The 27,979-nt window shown below is 38.0% G+C and overlaps 2 protein-coding genes across 2 annotated transcripts; both read right to left on the bottom strand.

Annotated features, from left to right (window-relative positions):
- Positions 1-2,637: 2,637 nt before the first annotated feature.
- Positions 2,638-4,520, bottom strand: LOC120074098 (tRNA-uridine aminocarboxypropyltransferase 2). Its single transcript, XM_039027099.1, has one exon. It carries the CDS (start codon positions 3,608-3,610, stop codon positions 2,858-2,860), a length of 753 nt encoding a protein of 250 aa, XP_038883027.1. The 5' UTR covers positions 3,611-4,520; the 3' UTR covers positions 2,638-2,857.
- Positions 4,521-23,546: 19,026 nt separating this feature from the next.
- On the bottom strand, positions 23,547-26,167 carry LOC120073664. Its single transcript, XM_039026467.1, has 5 exons — positions 25,892-26,167; positions 25,565-25,723; positions 24,933-25,092; positions 24,445-24,833; positions 23,547-23,861 (listed from the first exon to the last, which is right to left on the bottom strand). Exons 1-5 carry the CDS (start codon positions 26,165-26,167, stop codon positions 23,547-23,549), a joined length of 1,299 nt encoding a protein of 432 aa, XP_038882395.1.
- Positions 26,168-27,979: the final 1,812 nt, after the last annotated feature.

The following is a 27,979-nucleotide window of genomic DNA, read 5'->3' as shown; positions in this document are numbered from 1 at the left end:
TTTCATAACGCTGAAATTGAAATGTACATGTATAAGTTCAAATAAGACTCTAGACAAACATCTTTTTATATTGTTTTTTGAAATCATATTAACTAAAAGGCAAATGAATAAAAAAATGTTATTATCATTATTAAAAAATTTGTAGTCAGTTATTTAAAAAAAATGTATTTATACTTAGATTTGAATTATTTAATTATTCTATTCATTTTGTACTACTATTTTTTAAATTCTGTGATAATTATTTTTTAGCCAAGTTTTAAAATTTTATTTTTGATGATTTGATTATCTTCTTAATTTTAAATTTGGATATAAACTAAGATTTTTTTTAATTCCGTGATAACCCTTTTTTTTAAAAAAAAAAAGAAAAATTATTGAATGCTTTTATTACCTTCTTACTTTTAAACTTTAAATTAAACAAAAACAATTCTATTTATTGTTTTTAAAATTTTGCGATAATAATCTATTAGCTAATTTCTTTTATTATTTTTTTAATTCTAAACTTTGATTTAAATCAAGAATTTTTTGTAAAAAAAAAAAAAAAAATCATGATAACCATTTTTTATTTTTAATTTTTTTATTGAATGATTTGATTACCCTCCTATTTTTAAACTTTAAATTAAACCAAAATAATTTTTTATTTTTTATTTTTTTTAAACTTCATGTTAATAATCTTTTATTTAGTTTTTTTAAATTATTTTCTTAATTTCAAACTTTATCAAATATTTGTTTTAATTTCGTGATAATCCTTTTCTATTTTTTAAAAATTTTTTTATTGAATGATTTGATTAACGTCTTAAAACTTTGAACCAAACCATTTTTTTTTTTTATATTTTAAAATTTCTTGATAATAATCTTTTGTTAATTATATTCTTAATTTCAAATTTTGATTTAAATCAAGATTTTTTTTAATAAAAAAATAGTGAATTATTTTTCCATTGAATAATTGTTTTTTATTGAATGATTTGATTAACCTCCTAATTGTAAACTTTAAATTAAACCAAAATAATTTTCTATTTTATTTATTTATTTTTGATTGGATAATTTGATTATTCTATTAGTTTTAAACTCTAATTTAAACCAAAGTATTATTATTATTCGTTATAATTTTATCTATATTAAGTCTTTTTTAATTGATTTGGATGATGTGATTATCCATAAATTTTCAAGCTTTAATTAATATAGAATATTGATGTTTTCTATTTTATATAAAATTTTATAATGATGCTTTCTTAGTTGTAAAAAATATGAATTGATGATCCTCCTAATTTCAATTATTTTTCAAATTTTAATTTCAACAAAAATATTATTTTTCTATGCAAACAAAAACTCTAAAAACTTAATCTCTTTGGATTTTTAAATTTTATTTTATTTTTTTATGAATTGATGGGTACTTACAACAAATTTGAAAATAGAAAAAAAAAAACAAAAAAACATGTAAAAAATAGTACAAATTATGATAAACCCCTAAATACATTGATCTACATTTACAAAAATAAAAACATTAAAAAAATATAAAAGCATTAAAATAATCATCTACAATAATAATAATAATAATAATCAACTACAAAAACATTAAAACAATCACTCTATTTTCTGTCATTTTTTCGGCTTCTAAATTACTTGAATTTTGAAAAAAAAATATTGAACCTCAAAAGTAAAGTTTTTCTCCACCTTCTTCGATAAATAAGAATCAGTAGGTGAATCGTTGTGTGTATAGAAAAAAAACAACAAAAGCATATGAAAAAAATGTAGATTAAATCACTCTATATGTTTTAACTAAATTGAAAAATGAGAAATAAATTGAAAAAAAAAAAGACATAGATTAAACAAAAGAACTGAGGGAGAGGTGAGATCTTCCTATAGAAGATAGAGAAGAGAGATACTTTAAACAAAGAGATTAAACTTCTTAAACAAGGAAAAGAAGGAAAGATGTTGCTATTAACAAAACTAAAAAAAATAAATACAACAAAATTTCTATTAAAAAAAAAAAAAGAAGAAGAAGAAGAAGAAAGCAAGAAGTTAGAGAAACTGATTTAAGAAAAAAAAGAAAAAGAAAAAAAAAAAGATATTAGATGGAAAAGGAGGCTTATAGTGAATGAGAGATTAGAGGATAAAATATGATTTTTTTAACAAATCCTGAATGAGGGATTAGAAGATAAAATATTATTCGTTTTTTTTTTTTTTTTTTTTACCTTTATTTAACTTGAAGTAGATATGAGAGATAAAATATGATTAAAAAATTTGTGAATAAGAGATTAGAAGATAAAATATGATTTTTTAAAAAAGAATTATTTATTTTAAGAGAACTAGAAATTATTAAAGATCAAATGTGACTTTTAAAAAAAATCTTTTTTGTGAATTAGAGATTAGAGAATAAAATATGATTTTGTTTTAAAAAAATTATTATCTCGTTGCGAAAGAGATATTAGATATAAAATGAAACTTTTTAATAATTTAAATATGAAATTACGTAAGATATTCCAATTATCATCAACTAAAAGGACAAAAGGAGAAAAAAAGTTATTTATGCCCCAATAGTCCATTTTAGATTATATAGATAGATTATAAAAATGTGGATATTTAATATCAATGTCGAACCCTTGAATTTAGGGATATATTTACAAATATTTTTATCCTTGTTAATATAATTATAAATTTGACATGATGTTTTCCCTACATGGAACAAATCATGATTTGTGATGATTAACCTGTATCTAAATCTCCCTAAGTTGAACAAAAAGCAAGATATTATTTCAAATTAAATTAAAACAACACTAAAATATTTTAAGAGCTAAATTGAAAAAAAGAAAGAAAAAAAAAACAAAATCAAAAGAAGCCAAAATTTAAAAAATTAATTTTAATTTTCATCCTCCCCTTCACTCATCTTCTTCTTCCTGTTCTTAATCTTAAGCAATTTGGGCCTAGGATTCATGGGCTTCAAAAACCCAGCCTGTAACCTAACCATCTCCCTCAGAACTTCAATCAATTTCTTCTCAATCGCCGCCCCATCTGGTTCCATCACTCTCAAACATCTTGCCACCGCCTCCATCGTACTAACGCAACCGCCGTGCGGCTCCTTTCTCAGAATCAACTCCGAATCAAATATGCTTCCGCCTTCCACACTCTCATCAAAATCCAAGCAAACTCTTCTCGCAAATCTCGACAGAAACTCCTCGCTCGATCGCACCATCTCCTTCGCGTGCTTCCATGTTCCGTCGAACGCAATCAGGACCAGATTGGCGGTTATGTTGAGTTCCGAGATGTTGATCGGCGGTGTGGAGTGAGGCGTAGGTGGGAAGAGGAAGACGGCGGGAGGAGATCGGTCGAGGAGTTCGGAGAGGCCGGGTTTGAGGCGGCGATTGACGATTGTGGTTGCGTTGAGGAGACATTTTGTGAGGATTGGTGTGGTGGAGAGCTTGTGCTGTGCTTCGTGAGGATGTTGGAGGAGGATGATTTTTGTTTTGGTTGCGATTGGTGAAGATGGAAGGAATTTGCAGAGGCAAACTGGTTGTGGACGGCTGCAATTAGGGCAAATTGACCGCCGTGGTGGCGGCGAGGACGAGGATGAGGAATTTCCGGCGGCTGGGTTGTGGTTGTTTGTTGCCTCCATGCGCGAGGAAACGATGTCGTTTCAATGCGTTGCTTTCACGTGTTTCTTGAGATTTTAGTACAAATGCCTCCCGTGCTACATCCCGAGAATGAATGAAAAATAGTCTTTGGAGGTTAGCTACATGAGGAAGTACCCATCTAACCTCAAAATGTGCTCAATATTCTAGATTCTTGCCCTAGCTTCTCTATCACACCCCTTTCGGATGTGAGACCCGATATCAGCTTGTTGTGATATCTACTCTCTACTTAAAACTAGTAAAATCGAGGGATGTCTTTTGATTTTTGAAAAAAAAAAAAAAAAAAAACTAAAATACCTCATTGAGACAAGAAGTCGGACCCGAAATTCGACTGCTAGCATAGGTTCCCCTATCGTCCTCGTCAAGTATACTGCAGTCAGGAGAAACTAATCACAAAGGGTCACTAAAGGGGAAAATTAGATGTTTTGTGGCCGAATAGATAGCTCAACATGTCTAGACACAACAAGTACCACCCTCGAAGGTCCAAATGTCACAAGTTTATACCCAGAATCAGACTTGCAAAACTTGTCTCTCAAAGTAAAACACCTTCGAGATTTCAGAAAGTATAATTGATGCATTGGTTTATCATGCGATGGAAGGGTGTGTGGGTACGATGATCATGCAAGTTTTCCTAACGAAGCCCAAATATAAGTCTTCTTAGGGTCCTGGTAAGTCTAGGGTCGAACGCAGGGATTACTCAAACAGATATGCGATAGACTCTATCTCTGATTTTATTGCGATGGTGATTAAGAAATTGATGGTGATTAACTTTGATTTCCTAATGCGATGGAATTAAATGCACAGCGATGAAAGAGTGGTGTTGTAATAAATATGCGATAAATGGTTGAGAAGAGGTTTTGTTAACATTTCTTAAGATATTGTACAATTCATGCGATCATGCTATACACAAATATTAAGCACTACATTTCTCAATGCATATTGACACATTTTCTATGTCTAGGATGCATGCGATGTGCAGGGAATGCAGTAGATAGAACTTATTTCTAAGTCTACTCTACTCTTGCTTATGAGATCTAATCTGACTTTTTCAAGCCTAGATTCTATGTCTTTAGACTACTCTTTCAAGTACTCAAATTAATGAATGAAGCATACATAAGACAAGATGATCGCATAAAGTGCATAGCTTAAGTTATGTTAGCAAGTACTTCTCAACCCATTCACAAATTTAGCTACTCATGTACGGCGTGAAAAGAATGAACATAGATTGCAATGTAATTTCCATTCTTGCAAATAAAATGTTTAAGTACAAAATAATAAATGATGTAAATGATAAGCCAGGTAAGCAATGTCTTGCTTCCTCTGGCGTTTACACGACTTTTATCACTCCAATTCTTTTCTAATTTGTAAACTCTTGCTATCACAAAGGTTAGATGTGGGTTGGTGTCTCTCTTCCGTGTTGTTTTGACAGTCTCTCGACCTCTCCGAAAATTAATTCTTTCTCAAGAATTCCCTCTTCCAAAAAAAATCATCATGGTTTAGTAGCATTGAATGGTATTTATAGACTTCCAGACAAAACAGTTCTTCTTCTCACTAATGATTGCATGGTTGGGCAACATTAATTTCCATACCCTGTTGCGCCATCTGATAGTCATCAGAGGTTCAATTGATTTGCAATGGTATGGTCTTCAACGACCGTCAATTGAATTTCTGATTTGATCGCTATCTTACGTCTCATCACGTTTTATTACATTAGACCACTGCCTTTATGTAAGGTCATCACACGATCATCTTTGAAGTACTATTGGATCACCAACTCAGGAGATCGCATTATTGCCTCGTTTCATTGGATCGCCAACTTAGAACGCGCTATCGCCTTGTTCCTGCATAGAAGATTAACTCAGTTTAACTGCTTTTATGCGATGAGAGTTAGTGATCGCGATTTTGCTTTTAGTTTGATGCGTTCAATCGTAATATTGCCTATTTACTATTGCTTTCTCCCATTGTTTTAATAATTTGAGCTTTAATAACTTGTATTTCTACAAGTTATCACACCCTCAAATTTAAAACAATGCTTGTCCTCAAGCATAAACTAAAGATTTCTCCAAATTTCAATCGCCTTTACCCTGCCTAGACTTCTCATAATGCCTTATTCAAACCGCTGAACCGTTGTCATTATTAAATTCTATCCTAATCTCTTCTTAAAATATTTATAATCTTTAGGGACCGTGAGCTTAATCTTAAAAAAAAAAAAAATCTTTACTCATTTTGAATGATTTATTTTAAATTTTATCAAACCGGGGTGTTCAAGTGGTTTTGGCCTTCACATGATTTATATCTTAGATTTGTGATCTTGCACTGATCTGAGTGCCCAACCTTCGTTTTGGCTTGCCCCCACGGGTGTCATGCGGACATCCAACTATGAGCGAGGCGCTCTTTTCAGTTAAAACTCATGCCTATCTTTTTATTTGGCAGCGGAGTTGCGATCACTTAGTTTCTGCATTGATCACGATTCCCACCTTCATTTTGGCTGCCCCCACGGGTGTCATATGGACATCCAACTACGAGTAGGATCCGATCTCAACGCTATATATATATATATATAATATTTTAAAGATGAAAGAATTCAAAGCTGTCTCTTATACACATCTAGATGTGTATAAGAGACAGCCCCACGGGTGTCATATGGACATCCAACTACGAGTAGGATCCGATCTCAACGCTATATATATATATATCTGTCTCTTATACACATCTAGATGTGTATAAGAGACAGGGTCTAAGGGTGCGTTCAGATTGGGGGAGAAGCGGTGGTACCACCAAGAGATGCGACACGAAACTTTCAAAGTAATTTACCATGTAGCGAAATTGGTCGTGCTGCTTTGAGCCATCTGCTTGATGAATCCACACGTTTGCCTCTGTTAATTGTGTATAATTTTCTTGAGCTCCTCATTTTCTTCTTGTAACTTAGATACTTGAGATTTAAGCAACTTTTGTTCTCGCGAGAGCTCGTCGAGACCTCCTAAAATTTGTTCGCGAAGGTCATCGTGAAGAACTTATACCATTCATCTTCGACATCGATGTCTGCGGTCAAGTTGGGGTGACAATGGCTGTTCATCATCAGGCTGCCGCATACCAGTCTCACCAATGCCTGAGCTATTGCCTTTTTCAAAATGAGGCGATAGCTGACTTGGGTCATCAATAGGATGCAGCAGGCTCATATAGTGCTGAGGCGATGGTGGGGGAGTTGGGTGTTGAGTGGCCAAATGAAGGATGGCGAAAAGATCAGCTGGCATTTTTTCTGGAGAGGGTGGAATGTTCAGATCGACGCCAACTTGCGTTTTTGCGATGTGGGAAGAGGAGGGGTTTTTGGACTCTAGGGGAGAGGGCCAGGCTTTTCTCAACCCTCTGCTTCTTTTGCTGAGGGCCTTCAGTAGCTGTGGCTTTAGGAGGCTGCCACTTTTAAGAAGTCATGGATGGTTCTTCTCTTTGCGGTGGCAATCTCATTAGTCTACGTAGAGACTTGTCTGTGAGCAAGGCCTTGACTGCCACGTCTTTTTCTTCTTCAAACCATCCTTGTGCCACACAAAGCTCTGTAATGAGCAATGGAAAGAAAGCTGCCCCTTTGGTTTGGAGAACCGTGTCCAAATTTGGTTGGCGATCAACTTTCCAATGTTGATTGAGATGTGACGCATAATGCAATAGATCGCCATGACTCTTTCTCGTGAAATGGTGTGGTCGTGAGTTGTTAGAATTAATTTCCGCTTGATGAAGTAAAGCTATACGTTGGCTTCAGGCGTTAAGTCATGAGGCGATAACGTCTTAATTCCTTTGACAGAAATATTCCATTTCTTTCCGGGCACTGCTACCGCCTTCCATGCCTTTTTCTACTCCTCAACGGTGGGGTTCTCAATGATTTGGTTTCCTTCGGCGTCACCAATGTCTTTTAAGTTGAAAATTCTATTGATCTTTGCGACACCAATTCTGATTGAGCCATCCCCCATGTCAACCTTATATCACCTCGAGTGGGGGTTCCCTTCATAAAACGTAGCAACTATGGTCGGCTTGACCGTCTTCGCTCCTGTGAAAACATCATGCCATCCTAACGACTTGATCGTCTCTGCGATGAAGTCAGGAAGAGGTGATGCGGATGGCAGAAAACCCATCTCTACCAGGATCGAGGGTCTCTCCTTTGGCACCCTCTCCTCCACTAGGGGTGCCTTGCCTTTGTCCTCTCTTCGCACCATTTGCTTCTTTGGTGCCTTCTCTTTTACTGACGCTTTTTTCCAGCGCCTTTTCCTTAGCCTTTTGCATTCTTTGCGGCTGATGCTTAGTGCGCTTTCCTTTCCTTTGGCCAGTTTGCCTTTCCCGATCACTTTCTTCTTGCATTTCTCGCTCAAACTCTATCGTTTCCCACTCTATACTGTCCAAAGATTTTTTAGGTTGGGGCAACAAACATTCTAATTCCTCATCGTGTAGTTCATGATGAAATTTCGTTGCGGCGATGAGTGTTGTCGCATCCTTCCGAAGGTTTCCCAGACCTTTACGCACTTTCTTTGCTTTTTTCTGAAACTCTTTGGCCAATGCCTCGGCAGATGAGGTTGCAGCACTAGAACGACTGCTTTTCTTAGGTTTTTGATCGCTTGGTTGGTTGACGACTTCCTCATCAAGTTGTTCGAATGGTTTGAGGGTTTGGAGATCGCCATAAACCTCACGTTCATCTCTTCGTCTGACCTCACTTGCAGTGGAGAGGTCTTGAGGGTTTTGGACAAGTGATGAGGCGGATTGCGAAAGGGCGGGGCCTGAGACGATTAGGGTAGGAGCGAATGGATAGGCAGAAGCCACCGTAGTTGGTGGCGTGTATGTAGGTGGTAGGGCTGTTGGGAAGGCAATGGGTTGGAACGAAGTTGTCGGTGAGACAACTTCGAATGTGGAACATGGGTTGGATGAATGGGTTGAGGTAGGGGTACTCTTGTTGCTTACCATTTGTAAAAGAAGATTGTCGGAATCTGAAGGGAATGATGGTCAGAAAGGGATATGCTACTTCATTGGAGGTTAGAGGGCTCGAAAGTTTTGAGAATAATGAGTGAAACGTTTGAATAATTGGGGAGGGGTCAAATAGGCATGGAAGGAGAAGGGATGGGGGTTTGTGCAAACCCTAATCATCACCTGACACCACATTTAATGAGGTGATAATTTTGACGGCTTTTCAGTCTTCAAAGGAGACGTACGATGTCTTTACCTGCGATAGGTTGATTGTAATCGCGATGAATTTTGCTTTTTCAAAAGCTCAACCAATCGCGTGTTTTAAGCCCATCACATCACCCCGTCACACTCGTTCATTGCGATCAAAATGATGCAATCAAAAGGATAGAATGAAGTACGAAGAAAAGAGTTGACAATCATAAAAAGTAGTAAATATGTAGAAAGTAAAATAGATTCTGAAAGAAAACAAAAAGGATACACAAAAGGATATACTTCGTCCCTGATGAATGTATGCCGCTTATCATCATAAGGACTGAGTGTTTCTTCTTTATTCTGGCTTATCCAAGTCAATGGAGGTTTTCTCGCGCTGGAAATCCCTTCCATTATACAGCTTTACTCTATCCATTCACTTTAAATGCGTTGGTCCCATCTTCGTTGGTCAATTTTACTGCTCCATGCGTGAATACTTCCTTGATTATGAAAGGCCCGGACCAACGCAACTTCAGTTTTCCAGGAAAGAGACCGATGACATGCAGAAATGCATGTCATCTTAGGCCTTTTACTTAGAATTATGAAGTTTGTTAAGCAGAATATGCGGCAATTGTGTTAGGAATTCATGAGAAAGTGAGCTTGCGTCAATCAGCATGATGAATCTCGGCTAACCCGTTATTACGTGTTATTATGCGTTCAATATTCTATTTTTGTAGCTAATACAGGAAGTGAATGCAAACACGGAAACTAGACTACCGCATAGATGACTGCATGCAGAGAAACACTCCATCGCAAAGGCGAATGCATCGATCAACGCATGGATGTTGCGATAATTAGCCGTATGCGTTCATCGCGTGGGAGTTGCGCTCGTCAAGAAATTGTGGTCATCATGTAGAGTTGCGATATTAAGCGAATGCGGTCATTGAATGATTATGGCTACGCGATAACCCATACTAATGGGATCAACGCAAGGTTGATGGAATGAACACATCAACGCATCTACCTCGAGAAAATTATAAGCTGATGCTGACATTTCACCTACCACGCCGTTAGCTGTAGAGGTTTAGAAAAGGACTAACGCGTCGAATGTCAGACTCAGAGCAGTCCATTAATGCTATTGGCAATCCAAGCTCTATAAATAGAAGTCGATGAGTAGAAATTCAAGTTATCCAAGGTTTTCGCCTGAGCTTCGCCTAGGGTGGATCCTTGTGATCCAGACAAAATGCGTGAGAAGACACTTGAGAGTTCTTCACCTCCTTCATCCATTCCGAGTGACGACTGGAACCTTTGACCGGGGCTAGACTTAGGAGAGTTAGCTTTACCACCCATCCATGGCACCACCGACAGCCTTGACGCACATCCGCTGGAAGCAAGTTTTTACTTCCAGCCGGTCATTTCATTTTCCTTTCTTTTCTTATATTGTATTGTATACATTTTGTGATTAAGGAATTAATACATTTTGTGTTCAATACATTTCTTTCCTTCGATTCCATCTCCATCTTCTTCACTTAGCATTTTTAAATTCATTGCATCACTTAGTGAGATTGCTTAAGTATCGCATACTTAGTCATATGGATTAGGGATATGAAGTATGTAGTAAACCATCGAGAGGTGTGCGTTGTCCGAGTATGTGAGAAAACCTTATTTGCTTAGTGTGAAGTTGTGGCAACGCCTGTCTGTAGGCTAACGTATTACTTGTCAAGAGTAAAGTCAACAATACCAACTGCCCGAGAGGGTAAGTGGTTGGTCGCACTAAGCAATGTAAGTCATTTTTCACTAGGGATAGGAACAATCTTAGGTCAGCAAAGTTCATGCGGTTACCTTGTTCTGAGCGCTTCATTCATCATTTAGGCATACTTGGGAAATTAGTTTAAAACCCAAATCTAAGACTAGGAAGAACGGATTGGAACGCGTAGGCAAGAATGGGAAACTTAGGGATAAGCTCCATTTGCTATCACACAACGTATGCGCCCTACAGATAGGATATTGCATGCGTCCAGGAAGTAGGATAAGGTGTTATGCGGCAACCATGTTCATGTGGCGAGAGTTAGTGAGCGGATTATGGAGGTCTATGCAAGCATAGGCTTCTCGACAATATCACAAATACACCGCATATGTTCTAGAGTTAGGTTCATGTGTGTGTAGCATGATTGCATAACTTGCGTTGGCTAAGGTTACCCTTATGATCACTCTTAAGTACTGCAATGAAAACATCTCCGCATTTTATCTATTTTCCCATTCGTTTATCCATGTCAAAAGTTGTTGTGTCTCTACCTCTCATGCATATTCTCATTGCGTTGTCTGTTAGATAGAAGTAGGAGTAGGATTAATGTAGAAACCTCCCTTTCATTTTTTTTATTTAAATCTCCACATGCACATTACCGCATTCATTTCGCTACAAGTCCCTAAGTTCGACCTCGGATCACCTGAGAAACTTGCGTTCGAGTTATATTTGGCGTGAGCGCAAGAAAACTTGTGACAAGATGCATGATCATCGAATACATTCGTTAACGCATTATCAGTCCAACGCATGACCATCGACGCATGACTATCAACGCATATCTTAAGAACATGCATCGCATATTGTGTCCACAAGATTTTAGTTGTTGAATAATTTGACTTCTAATTTCCCGTCATCAGAGACGCAGCCTAGAGTTGAACAATAATGCCCTTTGACCTTCCTTGAGGTTTTTCTCACAAAGACACTTATCATGCCACGCTTGGTTCGTTCTTTGTAAATTTTGGAATTCTCATACGCTTGTAACCTCCACTCGTCTAGCTCTAGTAGTTGAAGTTTTCTCTCTTCTCCTGCAGCCTTAAGATCAAAGTTGAGTTTTTAACTACCCACATTGCCTTATATTCTAGTTCCAACGGTAGATGACACGCCTTTCCAAACACCAATGCATAAGGTGACATGCCTATGGGTGTCTTATAAGTAGTTCGATATGCCCACAAGGCATCATATAGTTTCATGGCCTAATCCTTCCACGATCGGTTCGCCACCTTCTCTATGATTGACTTGATTTCTCTGTTAGAAACCTCTGCTTGTTCATTTGTTTGGGGGTGATACGCGGTGGCAATCTTGTGGTGGACAATATATTTGATCAACAGTTTACTAACAATGCGATTCACAAAGTGGGTCCCTTCGTTGCTTATTATGGCACGTGGGGTGCCAAAACGAGTGAAAATGTTTTAATGTATGAACTTAGAGACTGTTGCCGCATCGTTTGCAATGCATGAAACAGCTTCAATCCATTTGGACACATAGTCGACAGCAAATAGAATGTATTTATGACCATTTAACGATGGAAATGGTCCATGAAATCTATTCCCTAGACGTCGAATAGCTCCACCTTCAGAATGATGTTCATTGGCATCGCATTTTTTTTTTCATAAATGCTTCCAGTGTGTTGGCACTTGTCGCATTTCATGAAGTATTCTCGTGTGTCTTTAAACAGAGTGAGCTAGTAATACCCACATTGCAAAACTTTCACTACCCTGTGCTGTCCGCCAAAGTGCCCTCCATAAGGTGATTCATGACATTGAAACAATATGCGATGGAAATCAATTTTTGGAACACAAAGTCTCAATGTTTGGTCTGGTCCCCTTTTGTAGAGATTTGGATCATCCCAGTACTAAAATTTTCTTTCATGTATGAGCCTATTCTTTTGATGGGATGTATAGTTTTCAGGGAATTGTCTACAGACCAAGAAGTTGACAATATTTGCATACCAGGGTAGAACTTCAATCTTAAGCACCTACTCATCAAGAGATGAGGCGTTTATCACTGATTGGATGCGATCCACCTCTGGATTTTCTAATCATGACAAATGGTCAGCGACCTTGTTCTCTGTTCCCTTTTGGTCGATTATTTCCATATCAAATTCTTGGAGTAAGAGAACCCATCGGATTAATCTAGGCTTCGCATCCTTTTTTGTCATCAAATATCTTATTGCAGAGTGGTCTGTGTGGACTATCACTTTTGACCCTAACAAATAAGGTCTGAATTTTTCAATAGCAAAAATCACAGCTAAAAGTTCCTTCTCGGTAGTGGTGTAATTTTTCTGCGTGGAGTTTAGCATTCTGCTAGCATATGTGATGGAATGTAACATTGTCTTTACTTTTTATGCCAAGACTGCTCTCATCGCATATCCATTGGCATCGCATATCAGTTCAAATGGCTTTGCCCAATAAGGTGCGATCAGAATTGGCACTGTAGTCAAAGCGTCTTTTAGTGTTTTGAATGCAGTGAGGCAGTGTGAATCAAAATCAAAGGGTCTATCAGCTTCCAACAACATATTCAAAGGTCGTGCGATTTTGGAAAAGTCCTTCACAAACCTTCTGTAAAACCCGCGTGTCCTAAGAAACTCCTCAAAACTTTCACATTCGCTGGAGGTGGAAGTTTTTCTATAGCTTCAATCTTTTCTTTGTCCACCTCTAACCCATTCGTTGAAACCTTGTGCCCTAGCACAATTCCTTTCTCGGCCATAAAATGACACTTTTCCTAGTTAAACACCAGATTAGTTTCTTCACATCTTTTCAATATTTTCTTCAGGTTTTGCAGACAGATTTCATATGTTTGTCCATTTACTGAGAAGTCATCCATAAAGATTTCAACCGTGTCTTCAAGGTACTCGGAGAAGATCGCCATCATACACCTTTAAAATGTACTAGGTGCATTACACAATCCAAAAGGCATGCGACGAAAGGTGAATGTTCCATATGGACAAGTGAACATGGTCTTTTCTTGATCCTCTAGTGTGATCATAATTTGGTTATAGCCTGCGTACCCATCAAGGAAGCAAAAATAATCATTCACCACTAATTTTTCGAGCATTTGATCAATGAAAGGTAGGGGGAAATGATCTTTCTTTGTCGTCGCGCTGAGTTTCCTGTAGTCCATACAAATCTGCCAACCCATGACGATCCTCATGGGGATCAATTCATTGTTTGCATTAGGAACCACTGTCATCCCACCCTTTTTGAGAACACATTGCATGGGGCTGACCCACGTGCTATCTGCGATAGGGTACATAATGCTGACATTTAACCATTTGATGATTTCTTTTTTGACAACCTCTTTCATCGCAGGGTTCAGTCTACGTTAAGGTTCTATTGAGCTCTTCTGATTTTCTTCAAGCTAGATTCGTTGCATGCAATACGTTGGGCTAATCCCTCTGATGTCTGCGAGCGTCCATCCAGTCGCTCTAATATATTTTTTTAAAACACTGATCAACGCAGTTTCTTTTTCTTTAGGTAACGTAGAGGATATGATGATTGGTAAGGTTTCATTCTGGCCGAGAAATACGTACTTCAAGTGGTTTGGTAGAGTTTTTAGTTCTAGTGCAGGTGGTTGCTCTAAAGAGGGCTTTTGTGCTTTTCTTTCTTCATCTAAATTCAACATGTCATCATTCTTCAACATCTCTGTTATTGCATGGCAAGTCTCAGTGGATGCTATAACATCCTCTCTTTCTTCATTCTCTTCCTCGGATTCCCAATTTTCAACGCAAGTTTGTTCATCATCGGAATCAGATAAGCCTTCCTCATCTGGGAACTTCATTGCCTTGATAATATTGAACCTAAGTTTCTTTCCATTGACGCTCATTGTGATTTCTCCCTTATGCACATCTATTTGAGCACGACCAGTAGACAAGAATGGTCATCCCAATATGATTGGAACATCTTTATCTGCCTCGTAATCTAAGATAACGAAGTCTGCAGGTAGAATGAATCTATCTATTGTTACCAAGACATCCTTTAATTTTCCTTTAGGGTGCACCAAGGATCTATCGGTGAGTTGAAGAGTCACCATTGTGGTTGTTAGCTGTCCCATATTCAATCTTTTGAAAATTGAAAGGGGCATTAAGTTTATGCTTGCCCCGAGATTGCATAATCCTTGGCCAATATAGATTCCTCCTATTGAGCAGGGTATTGTGAAACTGCCTGGGTCACGCATCTTTGGTGGAATTTGTTGGATTTTATGTCCTAAAACTCGTAGTTTGTAAATTAATAAACATGTTCTGTTTTGTTTTTCGATAAAGTTGTTATTGAAATTGTAATCTTGAATCCAATAAACTAAGATCCTGAGGCTATTTAATGTAGTTTGAACTTTATGTAGTGACATAAAGATGGGTCAAGTTCAAATATATAGCCAAAATAGTCTATAGTATATGAATAAGGTTGGGCGCCTTATTCTGGGGACACTATGGATGCGGCCCACTTTGTTGATAGTACAAACGATGTGATCCTGAATCGTTCATATAGAGATATGTGAGTGGGGGTATCCTATGTAAAAAGTTTACATAAGGCTGAACCATGAAATAGTCACTTTTTACGTTCTAAATGTCGTTTTATGTATAAAACTGACTATTTCGTTAATTATTGACCTAGGTAACTTAATCTTAATCCTGTGCTAACTATGAACTCCTGTTCACTCGAAATTATTCTTAGATCTGCATAGGTGAGGGCAGCTCAATATCGCTGGCCCAATAAGCCTCCCATTTTAGGGGTAAGATCGAGTGGATAGCTAGGAACATAGGGTGCAAGACGGAATTCACTCCTACCCGTTATAGGGATAGTAGATAGGTTGTTCCCTTTAGTACTGAATCCAGGTCTTGAACAAAGGGCCCCATCCTCTCCTTGGCCTGAGAGGGATTCAGTTTATAGGTTGGACCTTAAACCAATTGTTCATTAGAGGATCAGTGGAACTTAAGGAACAAGATGTAGTCTTGGGAGTAAAACGATTTTTATGACCCAGCCGAGATTACGAACAACCTGTGAAGGATTAACTTACTCATCATGGTTATATCAAATGGACACAAATATATCTATAGTGGGGGGAGTACAACTACGGGACTTTAGTGGAATGACCCGTTAGTTAACGAATGTTGATTAGCTCCGTCTAAAGAGTTTATCTAGCTAATCTTGGATCGTTGGAGCCCATGATCTATAGGTCCATTAGATTCCCCTACTAGCTCATATGGAATAAACTTAGAACAGTATGACAGAATAATTTGAATTGTTCGAATTAGGTAGAGAGAGAGAAACCGACAAGTATATGTGATATAGTGGTCGGGTTTTTTTTTAGCTTAGAGATACAACTTTCATATTTAAATGTGATTTAAATATCAAGAATATGAATACGTTCATATTTGGAAGCTCGAAAATGATGGAAATTATCAAAGTTGTAAAAAGTCAAAGAGTTGATTTTTGACTTTGAAAAGTCAAAACTTTGACCGACCTTATATTCAAATGTGATTTGAATTTCGAGAAAATGAATGCGGATTCATACTCAGGAGGTCAAAATTAGTCAACACAGAAAAAATCATAAAAAGTCAAAATGTTGACTTTTTTTTGTCAAAGTTTGACTTTGATCAAATGACTATTTTGCCCTTTGACTATAGTTAGTGGGAAAATCCAAACTTTTGTTGGATAATTCCACTAACAAAATAGTGGGCTAGGTGTTGGCTTATAGTGGAGACATTAAGCCTACTAAGATAATGGAATATAGGTGTTGGTTTTTTATGCATTTAGTTCATGCAATTGTTGCATAGATTTTTCTATAAATTGGGCTTTCATTTTGAATGAAAAGAGTTTTTTTTTTTTTTTTTTGGAATTTTGGAAATTGGTTTTCATATTTGGGTTGGAAAAATCACAACTTTGAAAAAAGAGAAAAACCCAAACCTACCCGAATTCCATCTTATTTTCCATCTCTTTTCTCTCTCTCGATTTTCTTCATCCATCGGGTCCCACAACTCGATTCTAAGTCCAGAAGATAGTAGGTCAACTCTAGTGGTGGTTCGAAAGAGTTCGGGTCGAGATTCAATGAGGAAAAGCAGTTTTCGGGAGCTTCAAAGGTAGTATCCTACACTTTTAATTCACTGTTTTACCCTTCATAATGCATGCTTATTTCCTTTAATTTAAGAGCAATTAGAGTGTAATTAGATCCTAATTCCACTACGTATGTCTCGTGTTCCATCATGTGGTATCAGAGCATGCTAGAATTACTCTCAATTGCTTTGGGTGTTTTTTTCCTATCTATTCAAGTGTTGAATGAAATGAGGATTAAAGTGGATTTATTATGATTTTGGCATTTTTTCTCTTTAAATTTCTTATGGAAATTTGTAATCGTTCACTTGTTTATGAGCATTAATGTGTGAAAAAGGGTCTGTAAATTTGTTGGAGTCATCAGAGTTGAATTTAGGTTGTAAATTCTTGATTCCGGGAGAGAGAACAGCAGCAAATTGGAGAAAAATTGCATCATAGACCCGAATTCAGCCTCCAGACCTGAGAGAAGCTTCCATACCCGACTCTCCAGTCCGGATCTGACCCAGTTTGGGAAGCTCGCATGCGCGCCTGGCTTTGCATGCCTGCCCTGCCCAGATTCGATCTGTTCGCCCGCTTTGCTTCGTGCAGCCTCGCGCGCCCGTTCGCCCGCCTGCCTGAGACCCGCTCCGCGACCCATGCACCCACACCTCCATTGACTGTGCCAGCGGGAGTTGACTAGTCGGTCCAGACGGTTTGAACGATCCATTTGACCTGTTGAGCCGGTTTGACCGGTTCAGCTTGGTTTTTAGTGTTTTTGGGCCGGTTCGGGTGATTTCTAAACGGTTCCTGATGGTTCAAAGTGTTTGAAGCCGGTTCAGGGAAGCTGGTTGCTGTTTTTTTGTAATAAATTAGTTATTTGGTTGTTTTAAATGAGAAAATCGGTCCACTTTAATGTTTTTTACTTATTATGCATGTGATGTATAATGTTGTTTGATTATGTGTGCATGTAGTATGCCATATAGTTTTAAAACCCCACCATAGGAAAAGCATGTGACATGAATTTGTTATATCTTATAAGTGTTATAAAATATATACTATGCATGCTTAGTTTTAATATAAGTGTTATATTAAAGCATGTTTGATTGAAAGAAGCATGTTATAGATGAATGCTCTAGGGTTATAATTGTTATAATTTATTTTATAATTGTTATAAAATAACCTAGACTTCTAAAATATATAACAAAGATAAGATGCATGCTCATTTAGGATTAACCATCGAGCAATCCCAATTTTCATAGAAAATAGGTCGATTTCTTGTAAAACCGAAGTTACAAGAAAACTCACCTAACAAGATCTTGGCAAAAAGTCAGATAAGATGACTAAGGTTGAAGGTTTTTAAGTTGACGATTCTCAGAACACCTACTACCTGGAGATCGAGCTGACATCTGAGTTAGGTTAAACCGGTTTTATGAGCATGCGTGAGCGGTGTGAGGTAATAAAATTTGTTTATCACCTAGACATTGTAGGTTAAAAATCCAGTATAAAAGATATACTCGGATGAATCACCTAGACTTAGGATATGTTTTAGTTAGCCGAAATATATTGTTAAGTATTTTATACCCTAACCGTCTAGAACACTTCAGCTGGAGAGAAGTAATGTACTTTTAGCTCTAGCATCCCTAAGAGTTCATACCGTGAGATTCATGCTTGGCTTTGGGCCGCCCTAGGAGTGGACTCCATTCGGAGAGTGTTTGCATGAGTCAATACCAAGGTGAATAGGGGAAATTGTTCATAGTAAGTGGGAGAAAGAAGTGTGTCAACACATCCTACGGTCTCTTCCATTAGGTCGCACCGTGAGATTCCTATAATGCGCCTGCATGTCTGCCCTGGAGGGACCTTACCAATTGGAGGGCTGTATTATAGGATTCGGAAGTCCGGAACTCTAGAAATAGATAGGGTCTCTCAGGTCCGTTTTCATTCTCGTCTTTCCAACTTCGAGAGTATAATGATTCCGATTTGAGGTCTGAAAATGGAGAGTCACACTTACGAGAATTACTAAGTGTTAGTAAATTCTTGACCAAAGTAGCGATAACTGAGTTACTATAGGAATAAGAGTTATTCTGATGATAGTATCTAGTCAAGATAGTCTTGATTCAACGGAGGAATAGTCAAACACCCCTCGGTGGAGGTTATTCTTAACCATTGAAATATCGTTGCAAAATATAATAATGAAGGGTACATTATTAGATTTTTTTGCTAAACTTGATTGGATTTAACAGATTAATGTTTTTACTAAAAAGGATATGTTTTTCTTTTCAGCATGACTAGCTCTTTAGATCAACTCTTAGCTTCTGAGAAACTAAACGGTGATAATTACTCAACATGGAAAAACTATATGAATTCAATACTAGTAATAGATGACTTGAGATATGTCTTAACTGAGGAATGTCCTCAGGCCCCTGCCTTGAAAGAAGCACAAGGTAAATATGATTTACTAGTTGCTGAGACATGTTTAGTGAAGGATGATACCTCAACCTGGATATTAGATTTAGGAGCCACTACACATATTTTCTTTTCTTTTCAAGAAACTAGTTCCTGGAAAAAGATTGAAGAAGGCGAGATCACTCTCAAGGTTAGAACAGGAGAGGTTGTCTCGGCCGAAGTAGTGGGAGACTTGAAGTTGTTTTTTAACGATAGATATATCATACTTAAAGATGTTTTGTATGCACCTCTTATGAAGAGGAATTTAATATCTATCGCTTGTATTATGGAACAAATGTATAAAATATCTTTTGAAGTTAATGAAGCGTTCATTTTCAGAAAAAATATTCAAATTTGTTCTGCTATAGTTGAAAACAACTTATATAAGTTAAGACCAACGAAAGCAAAATTTGTCTTAAATACTGAGATGTTTAGAACAGTCGAAACTCAGAATAAAAGACAAAAAGTTTCTTCTAATGCCTATATATGGCACTTAAGACTTGGTCACATAAATCTCAATAGGATTGAGAGATTGGTTAAGAATGGGCTATTAAATCAGTTAGAAGACAATTCTTTACCTCCATGTGAGTCTTGTCTTGAGGGAAAAATGACTAAGAGATCTTTTACTAGAAAAGGTCTCAGAGCCACAATACCCTTAGAGCTCGTACATTCGGACCTCTGTGAACCAATGAATGTCAAAGCTCAAGGTGGGTATGAATATTTCATCAGTTTTATTGATGATTATTCAAGGTATGGTCATATTTACCTAATGCATCAAAAGTCTGATTCTTTTGAAAAGTTCAAAGAATATAAGACTGAGGTTGAGAACCAGTTAGGTAAAACAATTAAGACACTACGATCAGATCGAGGTGAGGAGTACATGGATTTAAGATTCCAGGACTATATGATACAACACGGAATCAAGTCACAACTTTCTGCACCTAATATGCCTCAGCAAAACGGTGTATCTGAAAGAAGAAACAGAACCTTGTTGGACATGGTTCGCTCAATGATGAACTTTGCTGAGTTACCTGATTCCTTTTGGGGACATGCGTTAGAGACTACCGTCTATATTTTGAATAACGTTCCCTCTAAAAGTGTTTCAGAAACACCTTATGAGCTATGGAAAGGGCGTAAAAGCAGTTTACGTCACTTTAAGATTTGGGGCTGCCCGGCACACGTGTTGGTGCAAAATCCTAAAAAATTGGAACATCGTTAAAAACTATGCCTATTTATAGGTTATCCAAAAGAAACAAAAGGTGGTCTATTTTATGATCCTCAAGAGAATAAGGTACAATAAGCCGATAGAACTTATGAACTTGAAGCAATGGACCATGATCGTGGAGAAGTATAAGGAGAAGTTCGATAAGCTATCCTGCTTTGCCCCTGATTTGGTGTCAATAGAGGCAAAAAGAGCCGAAACATTTGTTCAGGGACTACAGGATGGGGTGCGAGGCATCATACAAACTTTTGAGCGGACTACCTATGCAGCAGTATTCCATGCGGTAGCATGGGTAGGCTACCCATCGGAGGCTGAGTTCTTGGAATCTTTAAGAAGGCACTTAAGCCTCAACCAAAGAGTCAAAACTCAGACATGTCGTTATTATTGGTATAAGAGTGGAACCTCTCCCAGTAAGATGTGGTTTTAGGATGAACCAAGCAGAAGCCGATGGGCATGTAATGCCTCGAATGTATGAAGGGTCATGAGTGAACCGAACTCACATCTGAATGAGAGGGACCCTGAGGACATGAAAGTATAGTTAAGAAAGGCTTAAAAGAATTGAAAGTTATTATCTTACCAACAATGTGCACCTTTCTTTTCAGTGGCTTAATCATAAGAACTCCAATGTTAAACATGCTTAGCTTGGAGCATTCCTATGTTGGGTGACCTCTCAGGAATGTTTTTAGGATGCATGTGAGTGAGAACAAAACATGCTAAAAGGACCAATGTTAGTTTCTGGTGATAATTTTCGTCCGTAGCCAAGTCATAGAGGACATAGGGGAATGCTGGGGAAATCAAGAGTTAAATTCGGATTTCGAATCTTGGTTCGAATCCTATGTTTGGGACGTTACAAGTAGTGCCATAAAATTAAGAAACTCTAGGAGTATTAGTTGGAACTAGAGAAGAAAATGTGTCAGACCTAACAAAAGCACAAATAGAACCATACAATCATTCGTTCAACTTGTATTTCGTAAAATTGATATTCATTTCCATAACAATTTTTGGATTGTTTTCAAATATATAGTAAAATGAGGTAACTTATTTACAAACATAGAAAAATGTCATTGTCTATTAGTAATGTTTAAAAATATTTCCAGCAGTTTTGTCGTTTAAAACAATTATTCATTTTTTTCTTAAGTTTTACTTATATTTATAATATAATATAAGGATGACGAAGGAAAGAGGATTAGAGGATACTCTTGAAAATTACATGGTATTGAAGACACTTGAAAAAGAAATAATTGAGAGGTATATTTCATATATTATGTATTTATATGCTTTTGTAAGATGAGTAAAAGTAGTTACTTATGGCTCATTTGATAATGTTTGTGTTTCTTGTTTCTTGTTTCTATTTCTCATTTTTAAGAAACAGACTTGTTTGATAACCGTTCCCATTTCTTGTTTCGAAATTTTAAGAAATATTTCTAAAAAATTGGCAAATTTTGAGGAACTACAAAAAGCAGTTTCTCCCACTTTTGTTTCTATTTTATTTGTTTCTATTTCTTACATTTTCAATAAAAACTTATGGCCTATTGGTAGAGGTGATTATCTAAGGGCCCATTTGACAATGTTTTCGTTTCCTGTTTCCTATTTTCATTTCTTATTTTTCAAGAAATGGACTGGTTTGATAAACGTTGTAACAACCCGACCCCCTTGGACTCAACTTCCTTTTCCTGCCAAACCTCATAATACCTTTCATAGGTGCCACTTTTAAGAACACTTTAACACCAGTCTCAAATTCCAGGTTCTTATGTCTCACATTGACATAGCTCTTCTGTCTGCTCGGAGCTGTTTTTATACGAGCCCTGATCTTCTGTATTGCCTCATTCGTGGTATGCACTAGTTCAGGTCCTAACAATTTTGCTCTATCCTATATCATCCCAACACACAAGAGACTTGCAACTCTTTCCATATAGGGCCTCAAATGGTGACATCCCAATAGTGGACTGGTAGCTATTATTATAAGCAAACTCCATTAAATGCAAGTGAGCATCCCAACTTCCTGGAAACTCTATGGCACAGGCACACAACATGTCTTACAATATCTGATTCAATTACTCTGCCTACCCATCAGTCAATGGGTGAAAAGCTGTACTGAAATCCAACCAGGTCCCCAAAGCTGCCTAAAGACTCTTCTAGAAGTTAGACGTGAAACGAGGGTCTCTGTCCGACACAATAGACACAGGCACTCCGTGCAATCTAACCACCTCCTTCAAGTATATCTCTACCTAATTATTTACTGAAAAGGTGGACTTTCTAGGTATGAAATGTGCTCATTTTGTAAGTCTGTCTACCACAACCCTAATTACAGCGAAACCTTTGACTATTCGTGGCAACCCCCACGATGAAATCCATAGACACATGCACTTCCATTCTGGCACACTCAATGGTTGTAACAAGCCTGCTGGCTTCTGCCTTGGGGCTTTGACCTGCTGGCACACCAAGCACTTATTGACGAACTCCGCAATCTCTCTTTTCATATTATTCCACCAGTAATAACGTTTCAAGTCCTGATACATCTTGGTACTGCCAAGATGAGTTAAAAATAAGGAGCTATGAGCCTCTGACAACAACTCATTCTTAATATCATTATCTGCTGGCATGCACAAACGTCCCTGATATAGAAGACCACCTTTCGTTGATATAGAGAATTCGCCATCCTGGCTTGACTCCACCTTACGAACTCTCTCCACTAGATAAGGGTCACAATGCTACGCATCAATAATTCTCTACCTTAGACTCGTTCGCACTAACAACTGCGCTAACTGTGCCGTGACCTTCCCCACTGCCACTGCTTTTTGCCCGATCTAGCTCCTTGCACAAATGAGTCTGTCTAGTAATGAGGGCTGCTGAATAAGCCACCTTTCTGCTTAGGGCATCTGCCACTACATTTTTCTTTCCTGGGTGGTACAAATATTCGCAGTCATAATCCTTCACCAGCTCTAACCACCTTTTTTGCCTCATGTTTAACTCCTTTTGAGTGAAAAAGTACTTTAAACTCTTGTTGTCGGTGAAGATCTGTATCTTCTCTCCATATAAGTAGTGCCTCCAGATCTTGAGAGCAAAAACTAGTGCTGCTAATTCCAAGTCGTGTGTGGGATAATTTTTTTCATTCTTCTTTAACTAACGTGAAGCATAAGCAATTACTCTGCCCTGCTGCATCAGTACGTATCCCAACCTCTTCTTGGATGCATAACTATAAATGACAAAATCACCTGATCCATCTGGTACTATAAGAACTGGGCTGAAACCAACCTCTGCTTGAGATCTTGGAAACTATTCTCACAAGCCTCATTCTAAACGAAAAAGGCTCCCTTCTGGGTTAACTGAGTCAATGGGGTGGCTATGTGAGAGAAGTCCTTTACAAATCGTCTATAGTAGCCTGCTAATCCCAGGAAAGTGTGTACCTCACTGACTGTGGTTGAACGAGCCCAACTCGTAACTGCCTCAATCTTTTTAGGATCTATAGAGACACCTTCCTTCGATATTACATGCCCTAGAAAGAATACCTGCCTCAACCAAAACTCACATTTAGAAAACTTAGCATACAGCTTATTGGCCATCAATGTCTCCAAAACTTTCTGCAAATGCTCCTCATGTTCAGCCTTTGTCTTGGAATAAACCAAGATGTCATCAATAAAAACAATCACAAAGGTATCGAGGAATTCCTTGAACACCCTATTCATCAGATCCATGAACACTGTTGGGGCATTCGTTAGACCGGACAACATCATTATGAACTCATAATGCCCATACCTCGAACGAAAAGCTATCTTGGGTATGTCACAGTCCTTTATTCTCAACTGATGGTATCCTGATCAGAGATCAATCTTTGAGAACACCATAGCTCACTGCAACTGGTCGAACAAGTCATCAATCATGGGGAGAGGATACTTGTTCTTGAGGTCACCTTGTTCAGCTCTTTGTTATCAATTCACAGACGTAACGATTCATCCTTCTTTTTCAAAACAAAACGAATACACCCCACGGTGACACACTAGGGCATATGAAACTCTTTTCCATCAACTCCTGCAATTGGACCTTCAGTTCCCTCAACTCTGCTGGTGTCATTCTGTATGAACCCTTCAAAATAGGGGTTGTGCCTGGCTCCAACTCAATAGCAAAATCTATCTCCTGCTGTGGGGGCAGTCTGGGAAGATCCTATGGAAAAACATCTAGAAAATCTCTCACTACTGGCTCTGAAGTCAAGGTGACTTCAGCCTCTCTAGTGTCAACCACACTGGCCATAAAGCCCCAGGCTCCTTGGTCAAACATTCTACTGGCTTTTAATGCTGAAAACACTTTGGGTAGGACCACGGTCCCAACCCCTTTGAACTTAAAACTAGATCCTTTAGGAGGGTTAAAGATTACCTCCCTATGGGAGCAATCTATCCTAGCATGATTAGCAGCTAAGAAATCCATGCCTAATATCACATCAAAATCAAGCATATCTAAGATTATCAAGGTCACATCTAATGCATGATTTGCTATCTCTATCTGCAATGCTTTTATCTTTTCTGTAGCTAACATGATCTCTTCTAATAGAGTGGAAATAGACAATACAAAGGGCAAAGGTTCTGACTCTAACATGGCATACCTTACAAATACGAAAGATATAAATGAGTGCGAAGAGCCAGAGTCAAACAAAACTAAAGCATGATGCCCCAAAATTGGATACGTACCTGTCACCACTGTGTCTGACTTCTCAGCCTCACGCTGAGTGGTAGAAAATACCCTACTCTGCTGCTGCCGATGACTCGAGCCTCCTTGAAACGAGCTTACAGGTTGGCCCCTAAGTTCAGGCACGTTCCTCCTTGGGCATTTCTCTGACATATGCCCTTTCTGGCCACATCGAAAACAAATCCTAGAGCCAGCTAGGCAACGTCCCCAGTGTCGCCTACCACAAGTAGTACAGATCGACCTATCTTCCTTAATAGTCACAACTTGAGCTGTCTCTTATACACATCTAGATGTGTATAAGAGACAGATTCAGTGTCGCCTACCACAAGTAGTACATATCGGCCTATCCTCCTTGACAGTCACAACCTGGGAACCCTGCTGTCCCCACTGACGTGGAGCATTCACTGTGTTCTGGTTCCTCTACTGATGCTCAGGAGCCCTGGGCTTAGCCTTCCTTTTTTGACCTGCAAAGGTCCCAATCTCGAGCTACTTCCAGTACTCTTCTCCCATCCAAGATTCAGCATCAATCCTCACAGGGGCCGTAGTGCCGCAACATACGTCTTGAGGTCCAAGGCATGTACCATACCTCGCATTCTGCTCCTTAGACCCTGATGAATCTCTTTGTCCTCGCTACCTCGGTGGCTACTAGTTCAGGAGCAAAGCAGGACAGCTTATCAAATTCCTGCTCATATTCCTCCACCGACATAACTTCTTGTCTCAAGTTCAAGAATTCTGCCTGCTTGTTGTATCGGGTGTTGGTTGAAAAATACTTCTCATAAAAATGCTCCTTGAACTACTCCCAGGTTGCAAGTTCCCCACCAATATCAATCATTTTCTTTGCTGAATGCCACCAGATTTCTGCGTTGCCAGTCAACATGAAAACTACACATTGAAGCTTGAGCTCTTCCGGGCACCACATAAAATGGAAAATCGTCTCGATAGATGACAATCACATCTCTACTTTAGTGGGGTCCCCCAACAACCCATCAAAGGAGCGAGGGTCAAACTTCCTGAAATCCCTCAAATACTTAGCCTCAAAAGACAGGCCCTGCATGTTTCTATTCTGCGGCTGGGTCTGCTGTAATTGCTCGGGTGGCATCGGTTCCTCCTGAGCCTGGTTCTGGACAATTTGTCCTGCCATCGTGTTACGGATCAACTCCTGCAGTTTTTCCATTAGGGAGGATGCAACGACTTCACAAATTCTGGCTTCCATTGCCTTCTCATCAACTTGGGTCATAGATGGATTCGGAGCTGTTGAGACAGTCTAGCTACTCTCAGTTCCCTCTTCCTGCATCTCTCCTCTAACAATCTTTCTTGCTCTGGGTTTAGGTGCCATGTCTTGTCATGAACTAATAAATTAGTTATCTACCTATGGGTCTTTCTCAGAAATCATGCTACTAAAACATTACATCAGTAATCTCATATATGCGCTGAAAACTTTCATTAGTAGGACATACCTGGCGATGACGAGGAATCCGTTATTGGGCCACAGGGACTACCTAGACTTATGTAATAAATTAGTCTACAAAACCCAAAACATGGGCTGTAATACCAACTGTAATGACCCGACCCCCTAGGACTCAAGTTAGACCGTTTCTAAATTTATGCATGCGTGGAACTTAAAATGACACCCTTTTATGGTGAAATAAATGCCAAATAAATAAGGTAAATTCAAAAGTCCTTCATTAAATTCATATATTAAAAACAAATATTAAAGAAATCATGCTACTAAAACATTACATCAGTAATCTCATATATGCGCTGAAAACTTTCATTAGTAGGACATACCTGGCGATGACGAGGAATCCGTTATTGGGCCACAGGGACTACCTAGACTTATGTAATAAATTAGTCTACAAAACCCAAAACATGGGTTGTAATACCAACTGTAATGACCCGACCCCCTAGGACTCAAGTTAGACCGTTACTAAATTTATGCATGCGTGGAACTTAAAATGACACCCTTTTATGGTGAAATAAATGCCAAATAAATAAGGTAAATTCAAAAGTCCTTCATTAAATTCATATATTAAAAACAAACATTAGGGTATCCATAAATCATAAATGATAATAAATAAGTCTGAAAACAATTCTTAATAGTAAGTTTCAAACATCAAAACTGAAAGTTGAAAAATATGAAAAGAAATCTAATCTCATGAGTGGAAGCATAGAAATGGTCCCAGTGGCTCGATGACGAATTCCACTTGTCAATCGCCGGTGTATCTCTACCTTTACCTGAAATAACAACATGAGAAAAGATGAGTGTAAAATACTCAGTAAGTAACCCCACTACTAGGGTCAGGCTAGGCATCTATGTCCTCTAGATGCCTACCTCTAGTAGGACATATAAACTGCTCTAGTCCTCATGGGACACATACATAAATGAAAAACTGATTTCTATAAAACAATAGCTAAGTATGCTTACTACCTCTAGTAAGTCCCGTATGACCCACTGTAGGATTGTATCAACAGTAGTGGAAGCACAAGAATCATTTAAACACTCAAATTCACTAATTTTGGCAAAATATAAAGCATGCTTTTGCACAAACAAGTGGGTTCCAAGAAATACCTCTTGTAGAATTTCTTCAAAGCTTCTTCTCCAGCAACTATCTTCTCCATACTTGTTGCAGACCACCTCAAGATCTTTTCCACTGTTCTCTTGGTGCTCTAGATTGAGTTTTGGGACTCAAAACAAACTTGAATCAAGGGATGAAGGAGAAAAGCTCACTGCAACAACCTTGTTGAAGAACCCTTTATTCAACCCGAATTTTCTCTAAAATTCTTTATAGATTGCATGCCATATTTTCACTCCAATCTTTTCATTATATCGTAGATCAACATGCAAAGAAAAGAGTTGCATGAGTTGTAGCTCATGCTTGGAGAAGACAAGGAAAAGATTTTTCCATTTGAGTGAGCTACTTGGTGATGGATAATGGAAAAACCTCTTTTTCCATTTAAGTATTTTGTTTTCTTTTTCTTTTTCAATTTTATTTCAAAAAATCAAATTTTGATTTGATTAAATCTATTCTGATTTTAAAATGAAAAATTT

The sequence above is a fragment of the Benincasa hispida genome, chromosome 3 (assembly GCF_009727055.1).
Source record: "Benincasa hispida cultivar B227 chromosome 3, ASM972705v1, whole genome shotgun sequence".
Lineage (NCBI taxonomy): Eukaryota > Viridiplantae > Streptophyta > Magnoliopsida > Cucurbitales > Cucurbitaceae > Benincasa > Benincasa hispida.
Note: the sequence above shows the minus strand (reverse complement) of the source record. Positions and strands in the feature narration are given on the sequence as shown.